Source organism: Cyprinodon tularosa, unplaced genomic scaffold (genome assembly GCF_016077235.1).
Source record: "Cyprinodon tularosa strain WSP-4 unplaced genomic scaffold, ASM1607723v1 ctg217, whole genome shotgun sequence".
Taxonomy (NCBI): Eukaryota; Metazoa; Chordata; class Actinopteri; order Cyprinodontiformes; family Cyprinodontidae; genus Cyprinodon; species Cyprinodon tularosa.
In genome coordinates, this window is record NW_024038809.1 from 7,549 (window position 1) to 30,670 (window position 23,122).

The window sequence follows — 23,122 nt, forward strand, 5'->3', positions numbered from 1 at the left end:
CACTGCAGAAAATCAACAGGATCCAAATAAAGGCAGATTTTCCATAAATCAATTATTTATGTTTCAAATAAAAAAAAAAGAACTCCGGTTTGAAGTGCTTCATATCTTCATCACTCTAGGGGCAGATCATCCATCTAACTGCTCACATTTAGGACTCATTTCACAAATCTTCACTTCTCTCTTTGATTTTTGCAGAGTTCTGGTTTTATTACTCTACACTGCAAAAAACTTGATCTACAGATAAGTATAGATTTCTTCAAATATTTATTTTCCCCAAATCTGAGCAGTAAAAAAGACGATGCACCAATCCAAGGATTTTGGTTGCCTTTAAAATGAGATAATTCAATTTTTTTTCTTATTTTAATCATAAATCTTCGTTTCCACATGCAAACTGACCTATCTGCTAAACACAAGGTAAAGAAACGAACAGCTGACGTCCTTTTTTTTCAGTGTAAACACATTCAGGCTAAGATCTAAGAACAACAAGTCAGTTTCTATTACAGGAGCATTATTTCAGTGCTTTAGCAAACAGGGATGTTTCCTCATTACTTCTGGTCTTCACACTTCAAACCAGACGTCTGAAAGCCTCCCTAAGGCCGTCCAATCACTCGTGCTGGGTTGCTACGGGTGATTGGCGTCTGAGTTCAATCAATGGTCGTGATTAGAACTGATTAGCAGGTCAGACGGAAAGAAAGGCAGAAAAACCTGGAAGACGATCAGTTTGAAGGGGAAACATGGAGAACCTGGAAAAATACACCACCAACTTCCAAAACATACCAGATTTTCCTGCTGTCTTTTATAAACAGAATGAAGTAAATCAATAAAAAAAACTTATTTGGACATAAACTGTACAGAAAGAACTACCTAGTGATGCACACAATAATCCACCAATGAACAGTCCGTATGTTAAAGGTTCAGAGGAAAAACAAGCGTCCAAACAGTCGGTTGGACGGCTGCCGTCCCGTTGGGTTCTGACTTGGCTGCCGAGCGATGAGAAGATGTCGTTCTCCGATTTGTCTCTAAGCCAACGGTCGTCAGGCCCGACATTTTATGGGAGGGAGGTGAGGTGGCTGCCCCGGCTCTCACAACCTGTGCAATGCAAAGATAGAAAGAGTCAGGGCAGCACACCTCACACCCCGACCAGAACCCAGAACCCCGGAGCATTCATCAACACACAATCAGACACCAGAACATCTGCTGGTTTGGATGGAAGGAGCGTCGTCTTCTTCGCTTCCATCTTTAAACCATGAGCCAAATGATGGAACACAGAACATGAAAAAGAAAAGATGGTTGGCGATGGAAAAAAGTTTAGAATAAAACATCTGAATGGAGGAGCTACTTCTGGTTCTGCTTCCTTTGCAGGGAGGATTCTCATGTTTTGCAGCGTTGAAGCGTTGTGTGGTAAACGTAAAACACGATATGTGCTACTGATGTCAGATAAATAGTCCTTTTCCCGACAGGAAATATACGACAGAACTTTCTTCACGTTATTTCACAGCATTACGATTAGCCACTAGGGGTGCTATACCTGTAACCTCCAGAGTTAGCGCCCCCTGGCAGGCCTATGGCTGCCCTGCACTGTCTAAATGAACCATTCAGTGTTCTGGTTCTGCTATCAGAGCAGTTTGGACCGGCCGGTCTACAAGCCCTGGAGTTTCTGCTAAAGGACCGTCACTACCCGATCCGTCCTGCGCATGCGGGACCAGAATAATAAGATCCGGGTTGCTGAAAACTAAGTAATAGCGGTACTGAAAACACTTATTTATGGACTTAAAACATTAAAGAATGCTAAACTACAATCAAATAGAATATATTGAAGACTTTTCTGGAAGTAATGGAAACGTTTTACCTTCTCTACATTGCATTGCGTGACGTCATCATTAGACATGCTCAGAGCGGTCACAGTAACGTTCCAAAGGCTATTTAACTGTTTATTTATGTATGCCCTTTTTTTGTTTTTAGAATATGCAATATTTACGCAAATACAAAAATGTTCAAAAAGAAACCCCCACCGGAAAAGACAAAAGAATCAAAAAGTACGAAAAGGAAGTATTGCCTATCCGGAAGTTATTCTGTTCGCGCAGGAAGGATCGTGCTTCCTGGTTGGAAGATGTTAGCTAAGAGCTAACAAAAGCTGTTAGCTTAGCTAGCTCTGGTTGGAAGATGTTAGCTAAGAGCTAACAACAGCTGTTAGCTTAGCTAGCTCTGATGTTTAAGGAGAGCTCAGACTGACGGAGAGCGACGCTCTGGGTCACATGACCGTTTTTGAGGACAGCCTGCAAGTGCCAAATATTCGGTTCACTGCATAAAGGCGAAATTGAATAATTCATTTTCTTTTAAAATAAGTGCATCAAAGTGAGACACTTTGCCAAATGAAAAAGATGATTTATATTTAAAACAAGAAAAAAAAAATTATCTGCCTGCTCTTAGTGCATATTATGAAATTATCTTATTAGGAGAGTAATTTTCCCGATCTGCACCAGAAATAGGATCCTACGCTACTTCCGGGAGCTAACGTTTAGCTTTGGGTTTAAACATAAATCTAGTTTTTTTTTTAGTTTTGTTTTCCTTTCGTGCTAACATTATGGTATATAGTGCATAATCTAGAGAAAGAAACAACTAAAATACAGCTAAACACGATTTAGTCAAATTTAGCCGGACTGCTCTGAGCATGACCCATGATGACGTCAGAGAAGCAGTTTAACAAAGAAAATGGAAAAAGCATCAAAATTCTCTCACAAAGTCATAAAACCCTTTTTAAAGTACATTAGCATTCTTTAGTGAGTTGCTTACATTGTTTATAGACACCCAGATATATATCTGTTTGCGCAGGACAGCTCATGCTTCCGGGACAGATCGGGTAGTGACCCTCACTAAGCCAGCCCAGAGCCTCAAGAGCACCACCATCGCCGACAGTTGATATACATTGCTGGTGCAGCCTTCACTGACATTTGTTCCAATCTAGAATTTGAATACATTTTGTACTTTAAAGGCACACTATGCAACATTTTTCAGTTAATTAATGTGTTCCATAACGTTTTGGATGATTAAATGAGTAATTTCAGGTCGAACAAAGGTATTCTCGGCCGCCCTGGTGGTCTGTGGGGGAAATACCGCACTTGCAATTGCAGGAGCCCTCGGCCCGCACCCACAGGCTCAGAAGTCTCGCGAGAGTCGGTCTTGCTTTACGGCGAGAACTGCTACACGCCCCCAGTTAAAAGCATGCTCGTTGCTAGCACAGTGGCGATATTTGTGCAGTTATCATGTCGGAACCAGCGAGGAAACAGCGAAAGCCCATGTCGGAGCAGTCAAGAAAGAGGAAAGGGCTCTGGACAGAGAGAGGAGTCGTACACGGGTGAACATCGGGCAAGCTTTTTCCGAATGGCGAGAGCTAAAAGAAAAAGAGGGCTGTAAGTGTGACGCCGACCTCGCGTTTCTGCTGATGCGATTGTAAGTAACTTTGGAATGGTTTCTCTCTCTCTGTGTGCATGTTCATACTTTCACTGCGTTAGTCATTGTTTGTACTGCCTTTTTTTCAACTTTTGTATGATCGTGGTCTGTTGCTGAGTAGCTAAGTAGCTAGCGGGATGTTTAGCAAGTTAGTTAGCTTGCTGCCTAAACATTGTTTTTGTGGTAGGTGATAACTGCATTGCTTGCTATTTGGCAAACTTGCTTCACATGTGAAGTATCCTAAGACTGTGTATTTACTTTACTGAATTCCTTATTTTGCGCAGATTGGGTTTGAATCGCTTTTTGCAATGAGCTGCATAAATCTGAAACCAGTACAAAATGTAGTCGCGTTTGTTAGCCATAAACCTCACGAAGCTAGTAACGTTATGTATAAACTAGCGTTTACTGACGATCCTAGAAGCGTTTTTTTCTGACTGTGATATATTGTCAACCACGGAATGCATGGTCCCTCTTCCTTTATCTAAATGAGTCCCCGACCAAAAAAGTGTCATTGTTAGTATTATGACTTTGTATATGAACATTTATTTCTCTTTGCTGAAGTTATAAGCGATGGCTAGTCACATACCGCAGTAGACATCGTTGCGTTCGCCTGTCTGCTAAGCTCAAAACAACCGCGCCTGGTTTGACGGAGAAACCAGGAGAACAGCTGAGCATATTTACGACAGTGCACTTTTACTTTCGCCCTCTGGGGGGAGCCTTGCTGGAAAATCAACACCGGTTGCATAGTGTACCTTTAACCACCGGCTATATATAACTGCATAGGACATCCCCCATTAGCCGCTATAGCTAGCGCACCAAGTCTGTTAACTGAACCATGCCGTTCTGAGGGAGCATGAATCTGTCCTAAAAGTGTCTTAGCACCCTGAATTTTATTAATCCTGAATCAAAATCACTTAACATAAATCACCAGGCAGAGGGGGAACTTTGCATTACACTGCAGACAGCTATGCTATGAAGAGGCTATCAGGTGTTGTTTATAAGTTTTACTCAAGTGGCATGGATTACTTTTTTAACAGTTTAGTTTTTTAGTCTTGATGTTGACATTTGTAACAACTGGCCATTAAAGTGCACTTCATGTGACTCTCAGCAGACACTCCTAAATCCTCCTCTCCCCAGACAGCGTCTCCAGCTCTACAGGGAGAAGCCAGACATGCCTTAAGGCTATCCTAGAGATACAGGTGCTGGTCATAAAATTAGAATATCATGAAAAAGTAGATTGATTTCAGTAATTCCATTTAAAAAGTGAAACTTGTATATTATATTCATACATTACATACAAACTCATATATTTCAGATGTTTATTTTGTTTAATTTTGATGATTACAAATGACAACAAATGAAAATCTCAAATTCATCATATCAGAAAATTAGAATATTGTGAAAAGGTTCAAAATTGATGGCCCCTGGTGCCACACTCTAATCAGCTAATTAACTCAAACCACCTGCAAAAGCCTTTAAATGGTCTTTCAGTCTAGTTCTATAGGCTACACAATCATGGGGAAGACTGCTGACTTGACAGTTGTCCAAAAGACGACCATCGACACCTTGCACAAGGAGGGCAAGACACAAAAGGTCATCGCTAAAGAGGCTGGCTGTTCACAGAGCTCAGTGTCCAAGCACATTAATAGAGAGGCGAAGGGAAGGAAAAGATGTGGTCGAAAAAAGTGTACAAGCAAGAGAGATAACCGCACCCTGGAGAGGATTGTGAAACAAAACCCATTCAAAAATGTGGGGGAGATTCACAAAGAGTGGACTGCAGCTGGAGTGAGTGCTTCAAGAACCACCACACACAGACGTATGAAAGACATGGGTTTCTGCTGTCGCATTCCTTGTGTCAAGCCACTCTTGAACCACAGACAGCGTCAGAAGCGTCTTGCCTGGGCTAAAGAGAAACAGGACTGGACTGCTGGTGAGTGGTCCAAAGTCATGTTCTCTGATGAAAGTAAATTTTGCATTTCCTTTGGAAATCAAGGTCCCAGAGTCTGGAGGAAAAGAAGAGAGGCACTTCATCCACGTTGCTTGAAGTCCAGTGTAAAGTTTCCACAGTCAGTGATGGTTTGGGGTGCCATGTCATCTGCTGGTGTTGGTCCATTGTGTTTTCTGAGGTCCAGGGTCAACGCAGCCACATACCAGGAAGTTTTAGAGCACTTCATGCTTCCTGCAGCTGACCAACTTTTTGGAGATGCAGATTTCATTTTCCAACAGGACTTGGCACCTGCACACAGTGCCAAAGCTACCAGTACCTGGTTGAAGGACCATGGTATCCCTGTTCTTAATTGGCCAGCAAACTCTCCTGACCTTAACCCCATAGAAAATCTATGGGGTATTGTGAAGAAGAAGATGCAATACACCAGACCCAACAATTCAGAAGAGCTAAAAGCCACTATTAGAGCAACCTGGGCTATCATAACACCTGAGCAGTGCCACAGACTGATCGACTCCATGCCACGCCGCATTGCTGCAGTAATACAGGCCAAAGGAGGCCCAACTAAATACTGAGTGCTGTACATGCTCATACTTTTCATGTTCATACTTTTCAGTTGGCCAACATTTCTATAAATCCTTTGTTTTTATTGGTCTTCAGTAATATTCTAATTTTCTGATATGATGAATTTGAGATTTTCATTTGTTGTCATTTGTAATCATCAAAATTAAACAAAATAAACATCTGAAATATATGAGTTTGTATGTAATGTATGAATATAATATACAAGTTTCACTTTTTAAATGGAATTACTGAAATCAATCTACTTTTTCATGATATTCTAATTTTATGACCAGCACCTGTACAGTCCCTCCATGGTCCTCTGAGTCTCCTCGCAGTGGGGAGTGCCTAGAACACCTCCCGAGGGAGGCGTCCCGTGGAAATCCGACAAAGATGTCTGAGCCTACTAAGGTGTCTTATCTCCATGGAGAAGTGGCTCTACTATGAGCCTCTCCCCAATGACTGAGCTCCTCATCCTATATCTAAAGGAGGGGCCAGCAAACTTGCTGAGAAAGCTTATTTCAGGCACCTGGATCAAGGATCTCATTCTTTCGATCATGATCCAGATTTCATGACCGTAGGTGAGGTAAGAAACATAAACCACCGGTAAATTGAGAGCTTTGCCTTTCCACTCACCACGACAGACTAGTGCAGGGCCTGCATTATAGCAGCAGCCGCATCGATCCGTCTATCAGCTGTGAGCAGGCAAGAACTCTCCTCCAACCTGAATAGGACAAGTCACATTATTCCGGTCAAGAACCAAACCCATGGCCTCTGAGTTGGAGGAGCTGATTCTCATCCTGGCTGCTTCATACTTGGCTGTGAACCAACCCATTGCACTGCTGTGGGTCTTGGCAGAAGGGAGCAAGCAGGAGCACATCATCTAAAAATGGCAGGGACGATATCTGCCGGTCCACAAACTATACCCCATCGGGAAATCCTGTCCATAGAAGTTATGAACAGGACCTGTAACAGAGGGCAGCCTTGCTGGGTTCCAACATGCACCAAGATCAGGTCTGACTTAATGGTGGCAATGCTAACCAAACTCCTGCTCTGCTTGCAAAGAGACTGCATGGCCCCTTTTAAAGGGCCCCCAACACCGTACTCCTGAAGTGCACCCCGCAGCATCACGAGGGACATGGTTGAATGCCTTCAAAACACAAGGCTGTTCCCAAACTCCAAAGCATCCTCAAGAAACCTGCGGAGAGTGTAGAGCTGGTCCACTGTTCCAAGGACAAAAACCGCACTGCTCCTTCTGAAGACAAGGTTCGATCATCAGCCGGACTCTCCTCTCCAGCACCCTGAAGGCCTAGGCCTTCCCGGGGAGGCTGGGGTGTGATTCCCCTATAGTAGGAACGCACCCTCCAGTGGCCCTTCTTATGTAGGGGAACTAACTCTAACTTACAGGCCCAGTCTGCAAATTCAGTGGCACTGTCCATGACCGTGGACTCTTTAAGAGGCATGTCAGGCATGACAGCCTGGCAACATCCAGAGTCCTGAGGTACTCTGGGTGGATCTCATCCATCCCCGAAGCCTTGCCATCCTAGATGTTTGTGACCACCTCTGTGATTTCAGTGTGATGAATGAATCCAGCCGAACAACCCATTTCTTCTTTCACCACAGAGGGCGTGCCAGCTGGAGATCCTCAAACTATTCCTTCCACTGCCAAACAATGTCCTCTTTCAAAGTCTGCAGCTCCTTATTCCCACTGACAACAGTGTTAGCAAAGCACCGCCTCCCCCTCCAGAGATTACCACAATCACTTTGAGGCCAGCCGATACTCTTTCTCCATGGCCTCTTCAAAATCCTCCCAAGCTTGAGTTTTTGCCCCGGCAACCGCCCAGGCAGTGGCAAGCTTGGCCTCAGGATACCTGATTGCTGCTACAGGAGTCCTACTAGCAAACCAGGCTTGATAAGACTCCTTCCTCAGCTTGACAGCATCCCTTACATTTGGTGCTCACCACCAGGTTAGGGGATTGGCACCATGATGGGCAGTGCAGACCTTATGGCCTCAGACCCCATATCTGAAGCTTCCCCCAGAATCTGGGAGAAGCTTTCCTGGAGGTGAGAGTTGAATACGTCTCTGACCGAGGGGTTAACCAGATATTCCCAGCAGACCCTCAGTACTTGCTTGGGCTTGCCAGTCTGTCCAGCTTCCTCCGTTTGACCTCTCACCCATCCGAATGATTGTGACCCTCTCGTCCAGCGGGGTAAACCAAGATCCACCCCCAGCCTCACTCTCTCCATGGGCCACTCCGGAATAGAAGAGCCCAGCCTCTCAAGGAGCTCGTTTCCAGAGACCAGGTAACGTGTGGAGGAAAGCCCGACTGTTACTAACTGGTATCACTTCACCTCCTGCACCAGCTCAGGCTCCTTTGAGTTTTCGTATACTACATTTTATGTCAATTCGATTTTAAATAGAATCAGATCATGCTAACAAAAAACATGTCATTCTACTTTTAAAGGTAAATTGGTTTTTTAGATCATGTTTTGTTTACTAATGTCAGAGCTTTTGCCTTAGTACTGAATGAATAAATCAAGCGCATTAGTTTTGAAGAACCCTTGACATTAGATTAAATGATTTGGATATGTTCTGAGACCTGAAACCCTTTGTTTACTGTCACTTGATTGTCTTTTCAATTTTGTTGGAATTGAATGGAAATTATTTACATACATTTCAAACCTAAAGAGACGTTAAATCAGCTTGATTGGTTCTTAATCAAAGGAGCAGAAGCTAGAACCAAGTAGGGTGCACGGAAAACTTTGGGAAGTACGAGCTGGTCATTAGAAGGCTCTGCTGCCGTTTGATAAAGGAAACAAATGGTGGTAATAAAAAGAAAAACACACAATGATCTGTGCAACACTTTAGCTGGTGAAAGACTGCGTCTGCTCAGCCCAGAGTCTGCTGTTAGGTTTGGGATCTAAAACGGTCATTACATGACAATGCGCTATCAAGGCATCTGCTGCCTCTCAAAGGACACAAAGAGGAATCGTGTTGATTAGATGCCAGGCGCCTAAAACCCAAAGAAAGGAGGGAAATTAATTGTGCTTTTCATTACAGCCTACTGAAGTGAGCAAATATATGTGGCAGGTCAATATAGGGGCCTGAGGAGAGGACGACCTCAGCCCCCCCGTCTGATCAGCCCGAGCAGCCAGAGTCTAATGAAAACTGAACTTTAATCATCAGGAGGACATGGCTCCACCTGCAGAACTACGGACTAATGAATAGATACACATTACCCACTACACACCGTGGACCAGAACATTCTGGTTCTCATAGAACATTCCGGTTCTGTCAGTCCCACTCACTGTGGACTACAACACACCGGTTCGATAGAACAATCCGGTTCTGATCGAACATTCTGGTTCTGATAGAACATTCCGGTTCTGTCAGACCCACTCACTGTGGACTACAACACACCGGTTCGATAGAACAATCCGGTTCTGATCGAACATTCTGGTTCTGATAGAACATTCCGGTTCTGTCAGACCCACTCACTGTGGACTACAACACACCGGTTCGATAGAACAATCCGGTTCTGATCGAACATTCTGGTTCTGATAGAACATTCCGGTTCTGTCAGACCCACTCACTGTGGACTACAACACACCGGTTCGATAGAACAATCCGGTTCTGATCGAACATTCTGGTTCTGATAGAACATTCCGGTTCTGCTAGACTAGAACAATCCGGTTCTGCTAGACTAGAACAATCTGGTTCTGATAGAACATTCCGGTTCTGTCAGACCCACTCACTGTGGACTACAACACACCGGTTCGATAGAACAATCCGGTTCTGATCGAACATTCTGGTTCTGATAGAACATTCCAGTTCTGCTAGACTAGAACAATCCGGTTCTGCTAGACTAGAACAATCTGGTTCTGTTAGAACATTCTGGTTCTGCCAGACCCACTCAGTGTGGACTAGAACACTTCAGTTCTATTAGAACATTAAGGTTCTGATAGAACATTCCGGTTCTGATAGAACATTCCGCTTCTGCTAGACTAGAACAATCCGGTTCTGTTAGAACATTCTGGTTCTGATAGAACATTCCGGTTCTGTCAGACCCACTCACTGTGGACTAGAACACTCCGGTTCTATTAGAACATTAAGGTTCTGATAGAACATTCCGGTTCTGATAGACTAGAACAATCTGGTTCTGTTAGAACATTCTGGTTCTGACAGAACATTCTGGTTTTGTCAGACCCACTTACTGTAGACTAGAACATTCCGTTTCTGATAGAACATTCCGGTTTTGATAGAACATTCCGGTTCTGCTAGTCTAGAACAATTGGGTTTTGTTAGAACATTCTGGTTCTAATAGAACATTCCAGTTCTGTTAGAACATTCCGGTTCTGATAGAATATTCCGGTTCTGCTAGTCTAGAACAATTGGGTTTTGTTAGAACATTCCGGTTCTGTTAGAACATTCCGGTTCTGTCAGACCCGCTCACTGTGGACTAGAACACCCGGTTCTAATAGAACATTCCGGTTCTGTTAGACTAGAACATTTTTGTTCTGTCAGGCCCACTTACTGTGGAGTAGAACATTTTGGTTGTGTTAGAAAACTTCAGTTCTGTTGGACCTTACCTGACTAGGTTCTCATTGTCGCCGGGTCCTTTGCAAGTCGTGCACTCGGTTCTGGTATCATCAGCTTTGGGCTTTTTCTGCACTGCAGTCTGGCGTTGTCTGCGTTCCCGTGGCAATGGTTCCTATGGAAACATAGCTTATTAGAAATGAGAGCTGGATGGATGCTGGTTGGAGCCTCTGCAGTAAAATGTGATCTGGATCTGGGGGTGGGGGGATAAAATGCACTGAGGGATAACTAGGGTTAAAAACTGTTCCAGAACATCCCAGCCTCATAATGGTTCTCCTTTCTGACTCCGTCTTTCAGCTTTTCAAGGACATGCAGGGAGCGGTTCCTCAGGGTCAGCCGAGCCGTGCCTCTGCTCTGGGAGTCTACTGAACCAGAGTTGACACTAAGAATTGAGGCGTGAGTCTCAGAATACAACAAACAACATCCTTGGAGCAGGTGGAATGAAAAGTGAAGTATTTAACCCGATTTTCTGACACAGTGGGAATCAATCCCATTAGATCCACCAAAGGAAAGCAGACATAGAGGATTAGATGAATGGGAGAAACCATTTTAAAGTGAGTCTGATGCAAAAACAAATAGAAAGAGATAGAATCGGAAAAGGTTATCTCTACTGGGCTTTCCAAACCATTTCCTGCAGTATGAAGAAGCGACTCACCTCCACTTTCTCTTCTCGTTCTTCAGTCAGAGGAATTCTCTTCCTCTTCTGCCCTCTTGTTCTCTGTGAAGCACAAACATTTCCCTTTAGCAGCGGCATCCTCTCCTGTATGCTTCGTTTAAGACTGGAAAATATCAACTTCTTTTTTTCTTTCTAAAGTCTTCATAATGTAAATATTCAAAAACTAACCCTCCAAACCAAGACAGACTGGAAAAACAATTCACACGTTTAGAATTTGAATCGTGAAACCAGATGAAACACACAGACGGTTTCTGAGAATTAATGAAAAGCTTACAGCCGTTGAACTTTTTCCAAGTTTATCATGTGAAATCTCATCAGCACCTAGAGCCAAAAGTGGTATATGGCATATGCCAGTTGGGAACCGGCAAAAGCCCCAAGCCAGTTTGGATTTAAAAAAAATCATTATTTCAACTGTATGAAAATGGTATTGTCATTGATCTGAAGCCACACGCATTGTGTGTACAGCAGGTGGCGGTAAAAAAACTGTTGTTTGCAACCAGAGACGACAAAGAATTGTACGGATGGTGGCTAGGCTAATGCTTAGCAGATAACTCGCAATCCACTTCATTCTATAATTCTGACCATATGCTGCCATTGTCTGAAAATCTCGTCATATTATCAAAGGAAATACAAAGACAAGATTTGGTGGTCTGACTGTTTACTGGGTTTTTCAACACAGACATATTTACAACTACAAATAAAACATGACATTTTCATGACTCCAATAATATATTGTTAATAAAACTACATTAGGATAATGTGCCATTTTTCAACTGGCATAAGCCGGTTCCCAACTGGCATGAGCCTGTTCCCAAATGGCATAAGCCTGTTCTAAACTGGCATATGCCAGTTCCCAACTGGTATAAGCCGGTTCCCAACAGGCATAAGCCAGTTCCCAGCTGCATACAGTGGTTTCCAACTGGCATTAGCCGTTTCCTAGCTGGCATAAGCCTGTTGCCAACTGGCATATACAATTTTTCAAAACTGGCATGACAGATACCACTTTTGGCTTTTGCTGTAACTCACATTTCTGGGTCTAGAGCAAATAAATTAAACTATTGATTTAATTTTCAATGATTTTATCCTTTCTCTTCTGATGTTAAAAATTGAATCAGGGTCAGTTGTCTCCTCTCTTCCTGTTTAGTTGTTATGAGAACTAAACTGATTAATGGATGATGGTCGGGTTAACCGCTTTTGTTGCTGGGTTTGGGTTGGTTCCTCCCAACTGTTCAAGACGGAACCATCAATACACCAACAAATGAATACGTCGTAGTTTAAGTAGATAACTTCTTGTCAGATTCCTAGGAGAATTATTCTGTCACTACCCGATCTGTACCGGAAGCACAATGCGTACCATCTGCTCATTTGGGCATGTGCAGGCAGATATTCACCCAGGTTGCCATAAATAATGTAATTATAGTCCTAAAAGTACTTATTTCTATCCTTAAATCACAAAAGAACGCTAATACAAATCTTTAAAAAAAAATGTTATGACTTTTCTGTGATAATTTGATGCTTTTTACATTTTCTCTGTTAAACTGCTTGTCTGACATCATCATGGGACATGCTCAGAGCGGTCTGACACAATATGATTACATCATATTTATCTGCATTTTATTTTTTATTTTTTCTTTAGATTACGCACTATACACAGCATTGTTAACATGAAAGGGAAAAAACAAAACTCAAAAAGACTAAATTTATGTTAAAATCCAAAGTTGAAAAAGTTAGCTCCTGGAAATAGCGTATGATTAAATGTTCGACACGGATCACAAACAGACAAATGATAAAGAAAATGAAGCATTTCAGGGCATTTATTTTCTCAGGAAATACATTATTAACCTTCAAAACATTATAGTTTAGTAGGCTTACTGTTTTTAGGGAGGGAAAATTATAATTCAGGCGACCCAGATGTATATCTGGTTGCGCAATTGAGTAGATGGTACTCACTGGTACGGATCGGGTAGGGACAAATCTCTAGCCTGAACAGAACATCCTCACAAAGTTTCGGAAAGGCTCCCCCTGCAGGACAGGCCTTTCACCTGCAACATATCTCAGCTCAGAAACTGAATAAAAACTCCTTTCCCCCTTTATGCCAAAGAGCGACAGAGCTGGACTACACACACACCTCCATAACATTTGGAAGTCAAGGAGGATTAGTCAGCACTTTTTATCAGCTAGTCACTCCGACATCACCATCCAGGAGGGATAACCATGTTTATTCATAGAACTTTATCACAGCTCAGAAAGCAGCCATGTTTTCTAGTGGTGCTGTGGGACAAATGTGACTCCGATTATTTAAGTAAAGTAGTTTTTCACCATCAGTGAGTAAACACACACAGCATTACACTGGTCTGAAGTGTGCACCACTTCACAGAAGGCTCAGTGCTGCAGGAAGCACAGATCCAGCAGCATCGCTGCTTGGAAAGTTTAAAAGGGAAAGAAAAATCAACAACATATTTAAACAGCTTGTGAAAACAATTCCATCTGTTGCCTTTGGCTCGTCCCTTCTCACCAGATGGAGGAGTTATCCTTAAGAAGGCTAACTGCAAGAAAGCTGCCAACTGGCGTCTTTGGAACGCCATTACTCCTGGGTCTGGTCTGAAAGAAGGACCCAGGCAGCGGTGGGGGGGGGCATCAGAGGAGCTGGATCAGCTGGAAAATGCTCGGCTGCACAGCGCCGCTAATCTTAGGCTTTGCTCAGGTGAGGAAATTAAATCTGCAGCCGCTTTTCATGTCCCACGCAAAATCAATCTTTTAATTAAGTACATCAGTGCATCTTTAACAAGCATGAATCATTTCACAGAGGATTAGAGAAATTACCGGAGCATGGGGCAGTTAGTAACCAGACATTAACTTGATATCATTTTCGGCTGATTAATTACACATGTTCATATGGAGAAGTTTGGAGTTCCAGCACAAAGCTACGTCCACTTATTGGGACATTGATCTCCACCTAAAGCTGCTGCTTTTCAGATGCTTTAAGGACAAGAAATTACCAAATTCCCTGAAACAAACCAACAATGTTGCTCCAGTTCATAGTTTAAAAGAACGAGCTCAAAGTTCAGTTTCCATAGATGAAAATGAACTAGCTTGCCTTTATAGCTCACTAAGTTCACCAACCTATAAATTAACCAGTTCAAGTTCATTTGGTAAATGAAGCCACAATCCTCCACAATAGAACCTTTAACTGTGTGATCATAATATATAGAAAGACACGGAAAATACTGGATGCAGTCCAGGTTTACTGGATGTGCAGTGAAGTCTTTTATTTAACCAAATTACACAGAACTTCAGAAACATTCAGGAACATTCAGGTTCTGCTGAAAAGATCTGGATCTAAATGATTTCTACTGTTCCTCATTCAGTAGCAGATATTTCCCAAGATAGCTCGAAAAGCTTTAATTTCAGGTGTGGCTTTAAAGGAAAAGTCGCTCATATTCAGAATTCAAACTCCTTAAAGTCCTTTAAATATGAAATGATTCCATCCTGTTCAATAAATGATCAGTGTTTTTAATTCAGAGTAATTTTCATGTGAATGTGCTTTACTGGAGGCATCCATGTTTGTCAAAGAACACTACTGCCACCTACTGGTTAGTGACGTCACGGTGCGGTATCGGCTGTTGATCAAGTCCCAGTGCTGTATCTGGTGTTTGTCACAACGCGCTATTATCCAAGTCATCTTGAAAACATTCTTCTTCCAAATGTTGGCTACATATTACGGGTTTTTTCTCTGGCCAGAAGTTCGATGGCAAATCCTCCCTCTTCAAGTTGGCGATCCAACGACCAACCCGTCCGTGGAGGATCAGGAATCAGAAAGGTGGAATAACTCTTTTTTTCACTTTTACCCGATGTATTCCAGCATCCAGCTGCCATGCACGTGGGCATTGTCAGTTTCACTATAGCTCTGGTGAATTTCAATGGTGAAGTCCTCTGGAAATCTTCAATAATTGTTGTTGATTGCAGATGTGTCTAGTAGTTCCCATTGATTTAGCTTGGAAAGCGGGGAGAATGGCGCTAGGCTTACCGCACCGTGACGTCACTGCCGGAAGATGGCAGGAGGGAGGGGCTACTATATTTGGGCAAAAATGGCTGCTCCCAGACTCAGTGGTCGCATTTAATTTTTATTTATTTTTTATTCTTTTACTGATTAACGCTAAAGTCATGAAATCACCACGAATGTATTAGTTTTAGGTATAAATAATGATCCATTGATTATTCCTTCCTGCCCGGACTAAATGTGAAGTGAACGTGTCTGACACACGAACTTGTTTGTTAAGTCTCGCTGGGAACAGTTTGCACTAAAAAGTGAGTTTTTTCCTTTCTTAGTTGATCAAACTCTGCTTAGCGCTCTACTAAACTGGCATCAAAGATCCCAGCAGATGAGTCTGAATGGATCAGACTGGTACTAGCAGGACACATGCTGTTCTGTCAGGCTGTTTGCCATAAAATCTGATGTTATCCAATGAAAAGTGTCTTTATCAGTTGAACGCCAACGTGAGCCGTGTGCGTCGCTCATTTATCTCAGAGTGAAAATCATTCATTACTTTAAAACTGATCCGTTTATAGTTCACTAAAAATAGGAACGTATTCAGCGAACGCATTCATGCACAACACTGCAGCTAAGTTACAATCTGGATTTTACTTTGACACTGAAATGATTTAAAAGAAATTTAAACTAAATGACATAACGGCATTTATGTTCTGTATTTGTAGCTCACTGACTGAACTCATTTCGATGCCACGTGAACATTTTATATGGAGCTAAATTGGGCCAAAAAGTTTGTTAGGAAAGATTAAGGAACCTGTAGGGGGTGGGGGGGTTTGGGGTGGATTTAGAAGTTACCGGTCCAGCGACTCTGCTGTCTAGAAGTTTGAGACTTCTAGACAGCAGGACATTTAAGTCACGTGTTCACATATGCCGCTGCCACCGTGTTGTTTTCATAGTAACTACATGAACAAATTAAATTTATTTCCATTTCTTTTTAAATAAAAATACCGTAAGTGAGAGCATTTTGAAAATTAGCAAAACGTGAACAGCTTTTGGAACAACCCTATATCAGAGTTGGACGGTTCTTGGAAGTAACTTGGAAGGTCGAACTTATTGGAAAATGTTTCTTTTGGTGAATATTCTGTCTTAAGCAGACCCAGACCCAGCAATAACCTGGAGGTGGGGGTCATTATCTATAAACCAGGGGGGGTTGGAGGCATGAAGAGCAGAAGACATTAAAGAAAAATAAAGCCAGCTGGTGGAATCTGAGTAAATAAGGAAGCATTTTCCTGCCATTTAAAGGCTTTCAGTAAATGATTACTTCTGTATCCAGTTGGATTACTGGACTGTAGTTTGCTGCTATATTGCTGCAGTTCTGAGTGTGTAATGTTACGTTCACACCATACGCACTTTGAGCAGCAGAAACAGCCGGTTTACATGCAAAGTCTATGCAGGCTTTATACAGGAATAAGTAACTCTAATGTTTATAATGCTCTTTTAATACTCACAAAAATCATTTTAATGCCATCAACAAGTACCAATGACTCGCATTCATACACACACACATATATATATATATATCTACATTACCGTTCAAAAGTTTGGGGTCACCATCAAATGTCCTTATTTTTTAAGGAAAAGCGCTGTACTTTTCAATGAAGATAACTTTAAAGTAGTCTTAACTTTAAAGTAATACACTCTATACATATCTAATGTGGTAAATGACTATTCTAGCTGCAAATGTCTGGTTTTTGGTGCAATAACTACATACTGTAGGTGTATAGAGGCCCATTTCCAGCAACTATCACTCCAGTGTTCTAATGGTACAATGTGTTTGCTCATTAGCTCAGAAGGCTAATTGATGATCAGAAAACCCTTGTGCAATCATGTTCACACATCTGAAAACAGTTTAGCTCGTTACAGAAGCTACAAAACTGACCTTCCTTTGAGCAGATTGAGTTTCTGGAGCATCACATTTGTGGTGTTAATTAAATGCTAAAATGGCCAGAAAAAGAGAACTTTCATCTGAAACTCGACAGTCTATTCCTGTTCTTAGAAATGAAGGCTATTCCATGCGAGAAATTTAAGATTTCCTACAACGATGTGTACTACTCCCTTCAGAGGACAGCACAAACAGGCTACTGCGGGTACCTTTTAATGAAGATGCCAGTTGGGGACCTGTGAGGCGTCTGTTTCTCAAACTAGCGACTCTAATGTGCTTATCTTCTTGCTCAGTTGTGCAACGCGGCCTCCCAAATCTTTTTCTACTCTGGCTAGAGCCTGTTACAGCTTGAAAAATGTAACTTTAGCTGCTGGACGCGCCACATCAACCAATGAGAGCAGCTGATCTGGGAGCTGGCAGGGAGTCAGACACAGCACTGCTGATGCAGAGCGCTATGATCACTCCTCTGAAACAGTTTATTAACGCCTAAATTAACTTCAAATGTAGAAACCTGCCGGCAGAATATGTTCGCTTTTATTATCCTGCTGCCTGCAGTTTGTAGCACAGACCTGAAAAACGCTATTAACTTCCAGCCGCCACCAACAGGAGGGGAAAACCCCCAAGAGGCGAGCGGGCCTGAGGCAGCTGCTGCTGGGGATTCCCAGTGACAGCGCAGCGCCGGTATGTGGGGGTCTGAGCGGCTCCCACAGAGAAATAATCTTTGAAGGCAGGATGGTAATCTGGATGAACTGACTGCACAGACCATGTTTTCAGGAGGACTTTCTCACTTCAACATAGATTCTAACTACTTTCTACCCGCTGATCACAGCTAATATAACAAAGCTGCTCTCTGGCATTGAACACAGGAGCAGCAGAAGCATCTGGACTCACTTTACTGGACGTCTGACCTTAATGAGGATCAGAAATTAAGCAGCAGAAGCTTTATTGATGCTTAAAGCACCTTTAATGTGAACGCAGCATTAAAACAGTGTTTCCACATGATTGCTACTTTGCAAGTTTTGTGACAAATAGTTATTCATTGATCTAGATTTGTATCCACTTAATAAGTTATATAAATTCTTTATTTGTGTCACTGTGTTTATTCTCATAAAGATCCCTTTTCATTTATCCTGGTGGATATAATGAGTTAACTTGTTAATAGAACTATCCAAGTTCTCCAAAACCAGGACTTTCCTCTGGAAGAAATGGGAAAAAAAAAAGAAAATAACATTCTTCCAGTTTCTTCCACTAGTCTGGAAGAAACAACGCTGATTTATCTGCATCTATAAGGTCATGAAGAGAGACAGGTAAAGAGAGGGCTGTTAGTGTGTTTAGCTTCAGCCCAAAGAAAGTGTGTTGTTAGCAGATACAATACAGGAGCAGCGTATTAATTAGCAACTAGGAGACTGCCTTCACTCTAACTGATTTCTGTGCGTGTGTGTGTGTGTGTGGTTGGGGGGGGGGGGTTCCAATAAGCAATCAACGCGGCACCATTTGATGATGCTTGACACCAACTTGTCAACAGCTTTGGTCTCACACATGGCACTGATTGGCTAATCATTAATCCTCCAGCCGTGCACAATGGACTAAGCAGTTCTGCAGCCAGACAGCCGCTGTCAGGATGTGCAGATAATTCAGTAAACTCAGTGGAGTCTCTCATTTCAAAGGTTTAGAGCCCACCAAGGTGGAGAGGCTGGAAAATCAAAGTAGATCTGCAGCAGAGGAAATCAAAAAGTTGCTCAGGTTTATTTACAATAAGTTCTTATCATTTTCAATACATCCAGATCAGAAACTAACAGTTATATTCATCCCAATAGAAGTGAATTAAAATGGATGAGTTCAGTTTGATTCCCCAGATAAAACACCAGCTTCTGCTGCAGATGTGTAAGAAGTAGGATTGGCTGAAGAGAAGTTAATTCAAAAATTAAATGCTGCAGTAACTGAAATAGAAATGTTGAAGCAGAAGAACGATCACAGAAATAAAACATATAGCGCAATCAGAGGCCACATCAGCAGATTCAGGAAAAGCATCAATGCTTCCTGTTCTCAGCCTCAATGACGTCAGTGAATAGTAAGTTTAAAACAAGAAAGGCAAACATTTGGATTAGATGTGAATCCCTGAACCATTAATCACATTAATTGGGACTATAGAAATAATCTTTAACTAATTTAGTTATCAAATTGAATCGTTACCTAGAACTATAGTAGATAGACCTTAAAACATGCTAATAGCAGCAATTAGGACAAAACCCTACAAGAAATATAAAAACTTTACAGACTAAGACTTTACAAACAAACTATTTACTGTATATTTTTTAAATGTTTGGCTTTTACAATTTTAACATCGGCAAAAAGGTTCTATTTTTCTACATTCTAAATATTTTTTTATTTAGAAATGTTAATTTACTAATCAATAATGAATAGATGACTAAAAGATGGCTGCAGGCCAGATTCTAAAGCTATTTGATCAAAAGAAGAAGTTAGTTTATATCTGAGCCTTTCAGACCAGCTGTCCTGTTGGTTCAGGAATTATAAGCAGAAAATGAACCGTTTAGTTCCGCAACTAACGTTCATTTTACCAATCGATTAATCTGTTGATTTTTCCCCCGATTTATAATCTGATAGCCAAACATTTCTTAAAGAAAATTTTTATGTAATTAAACCAGATGAAAACCAAACTTTTCCACTGGAGGAGTTCTGGATAGAGCATGTTGACTGATGAAAAAAAATTTATTTTATCTTAAATCGAATTTTTTTTTCTTTTACAATCTTGGTATAATTCCTGCTCTTAGCGGGTCACTCTGTCAGCTAAAGGGATGTTTTACAGTCTCTATACTCCAGTTAATGATTAATCGATGATTATTTCAATAATTGTTTCACCTTTAAGTAAAAGCATCAGGTAACCATACTAAAGGGGTAACGGTAGCAATTATGCTACCTGTGGCTATTAGCTAAAGATGCTAAATTAGCATACTGTGTTGATGGTGTCATGTTCTGCATTGCCCCATGGATACTGTTGACATGGTTACCAAATCTGTTGGATTCATCTGCGGTTGCAGAACAAGTAAACCACATTTAAATTCAACCACGACCAAATTCAAAGAAGCTGAAAAATTTTAACTTTTCTCTATTTTCAAGAATTACTGGCTGATGGAGGGTGACTGAGCATTTTAATTCAGCCCCTTAGATCCAACGCAGCAAAGGCCTGGATCACCATCTCTCCTCGCTCTGCCGCTCTCTGCCTGTCGACATCTACCACCAACAGCTGTCTACCAACAGCATAAAGAGCCGGTCTCCAGAGCCGGCCTCCAGAGCTAGCATCAAGAGCCGGCCTCATGACCTAGCATCAAGAGTCGGTTCCATGACCTAGCATCAAAAGCCCGCCTCCAGAGCTAGCATCAAGAGCCGACCTCGTGACCTAGCATCAAGAGCCGGCCTCGTGACCTAGCATCAAGAGCCGGCCTCCAGAGCTGGCCTCGTGACCTAGCATCAAGAGCCGGTCTCGTGACCTAGCATCAAGAGCCGGCCTCCAGAGCTGGCCTCGTGACCTAGCATCAAGAGCCGCCCTCCAGAGCTTGCCTCGTGACCTAGCATCAAGAGCCGGCCTCATGACCTAGCATCAAGAGTCGGCCTCGTGACCTAGCATCAAGAGCCACCCTCCAGAGCCGGCCTCATGACCTAGAATCAAGAGCCGGTCTCGTGACCTAGCATCAAGAGCCACCCTCCAGAGCTGGCCTCATGACCTAGCATCAAGAGTCGGCCTCGTGACCTAGCATCAAGAGCCACCCTCCAGAGCCGGCCTCCAGAGCTAGCATCAAGAGTCGGTTCCATGACCTAGCATCAAAAGCCCGCCTCCAGAGCTAGCATCAAGAGCCGACCTCGTGACCTAGCATCAAGAGCCGGCCTCGTGACCTAGCATCAAGAGCCGCCCTCCAGAGCCGGCCTCGTGAACTAGCATCAAGAGCCGGCCTCCAGAGCCGGCCTCGTGACCTAGCATCAAGAGCCGGCCTCATGACCTAGCATCAAGAGCCGGCCTCGTGACCTAGCATCAAGAGTCGGCCTCGTGACCTAGCATCAAGAGCCGGCCTCATGACCTAGCATCAAGAGCCACCCTCCAGAGCTGGCCTCGTGACCTAGCATCAAGAGCCGGCCTCATGACCTAGCATCAAGAGTCGGCCTCGTGACCTAGCATCAAGAGTCGGCCTCGTGACCTAGCATCAAGAGTCGGCCTCGTGACCTAGCATCAAGAGCCACCCTCCAGAGCCGGCCTCATGACCTAGAATCAAGAGCCGGTCTCGTGACCTAGCATCAAGAGCCACCCTCCAGAGCTGGCCTCATGACCTAGCATCAAGAGTCGGCCTCGTGACCTAGCATCAAGAGCCACCCTCCAGAGCCGGCCTCCAGAGCTAGCATCAAGAGTCGGTTCCATGACCTAGCATCAAAAGCCCGCCTCCAGAGCTAGCATCAAGAGCCGACCTCGTGACCTAGCATCAAGAGCCGGCCTCGTGACCTAGCATCAAGAGCCGCCCTCCAGAGCCGGCCTCGTGAACTAGCATCAAGAGCTGGCCTCGTGACCTAGCATCAAGAGCCGGCCTCATGACCTAGCATCAAGAGCCGGCCTCGTGACCTAGCATCAAGAGTCGGCCTCGTGACCTAGCATCAAGAGTCGGCCTCGTGACCTAGCATCAAGAGCCGGCCTCATGACCTAGCATCAAGAGCCACCCTCCAGAGCTGGCCTCGTGACCTAGCATCAAGAGCCGGCCTCATGACCTAGCATCAAGAGTCGGCCTCGTGACCTAGCATCAAGAGTCGGCCTCGTGACCTAGCATCAAGAGCCACCCTCCAGAGCCGGCCTCATGACCTAGAATCAAGAGCCGGTCTCGTGACCTAGCATCAAGAGCCACCCTCCAGAGCTGGCCTCATGACCTAGCATCAAGAGTCGGCCTCGTGACCTAGCATCAAGAGCCACCCTCCAGAGCCGGCCTCCAGAGCTAGCATCAAGAGTCGGTTCCATGACCTAGCATCAAAAGCCCGCCTCCAGAGCTAGCATCAAGAGCCGACCTCGTGACCTAGCATCAAGAGCCGGCCTCGTGACCTAGCATCAAGAGCCGCCCTCCAGAGCCGGCCTCGTGAACTAGCATCAAGAGCCGGCCTCCAGAGCTGGCCTCGTGACCTAGCATCAAGAGCCGGCCTCATGACCTAGCATCAAGAGCCGGCCTCGTGACCTAGCATCAAGAGTCGGCCTCGTGACCTAGCATCAAGAGTCGGCCTCGTGACCTAGCATCAAGAGCCGGCCTCATGACCTAGCATCAAGAGCCACCCTCCAGAGCTGGCCTCGTGACCTAGCATCAAGAGCCGGCCTCATGACCTAGCATCAAGAGTCGGCCTCATGACCTAGCATCAAGAGCCACCCTCCAGAGCTGGCCTCGTAACCTAGCATCAAGAGTCGGCCTCGTGACCTAGCATCAAGAGCCGGCCTCATGACCTAGCATCAAGAGCCACCCTCCAGAGCCGGCCTCGTGACCTAGCATCAAGAGCCACCCTCCAGAGCCGGCCTCATGACCTAGCATCAAGAGCCACCCTCCAGAGCCGGCCTCATGACCTAGCATCAAGAGTCGGCCTCGTGACCTAGCATCAAGAGTCGGCCTCGTGACCTAGCATCAAGAGCCGGCCTCATGACCTAGCATCAAGAGCCACCCTCCAGAGCCGGCCTCGTGACCTAGCATCAAGAGCCACCCTCCAGAGCCGGCCTCATGACCTAGCATCAAGAGCCACCCTCCAGAGCCGGCCTCATGACCTAGCATCAAGAGCCACCCTCCAGAGCCGGCCTCATGACCTAGCATCAAGAGCCACCCTCCAGAGCCGGCCTCATGACCTAGCATCAAGAGCCACCCTCCAGAGCCGGCCTCATGACCTAGCATCAAGAGCCACCCTCCAGAGCCGGCCTCATGACCTAGCAT

The 23,122-nt window shown here is 43.9% G+C and overlaps 1 protein-coding gene across 1 annotated transcript in view; it reads right to left on the reverse strand.

Moving 5' to 3' along the window:
• Positions 1–346: 346 nt before the first annotated feature.
• The window catches only part of phf14 (PHD finger protein 14), a 98,682-nt gene continuing 75,906 nt past the window's right edge, over positions 347–23,122 (reverse strand). The window contains exons 15-17 of the mRNA XM_038285903.1: positions 11,209–11,271; positions 10,547–10,668; positions 347–1,089 (exon numbers count right to left, since the gene is read on the reverse strand). Of these exons, the coding sequence (XP_038141831.1) occupies positions 1,083–1,089; positions 10,547–10,668; positions 11,209–11,271 (192 nt within the window). The 3' untranslated portion in view covers positions 347–1,082. The remainder of the gene's footprint in view (positions 1,090–10,546; positions 10,669–11,208; positions 11,272–23,122) is intronic.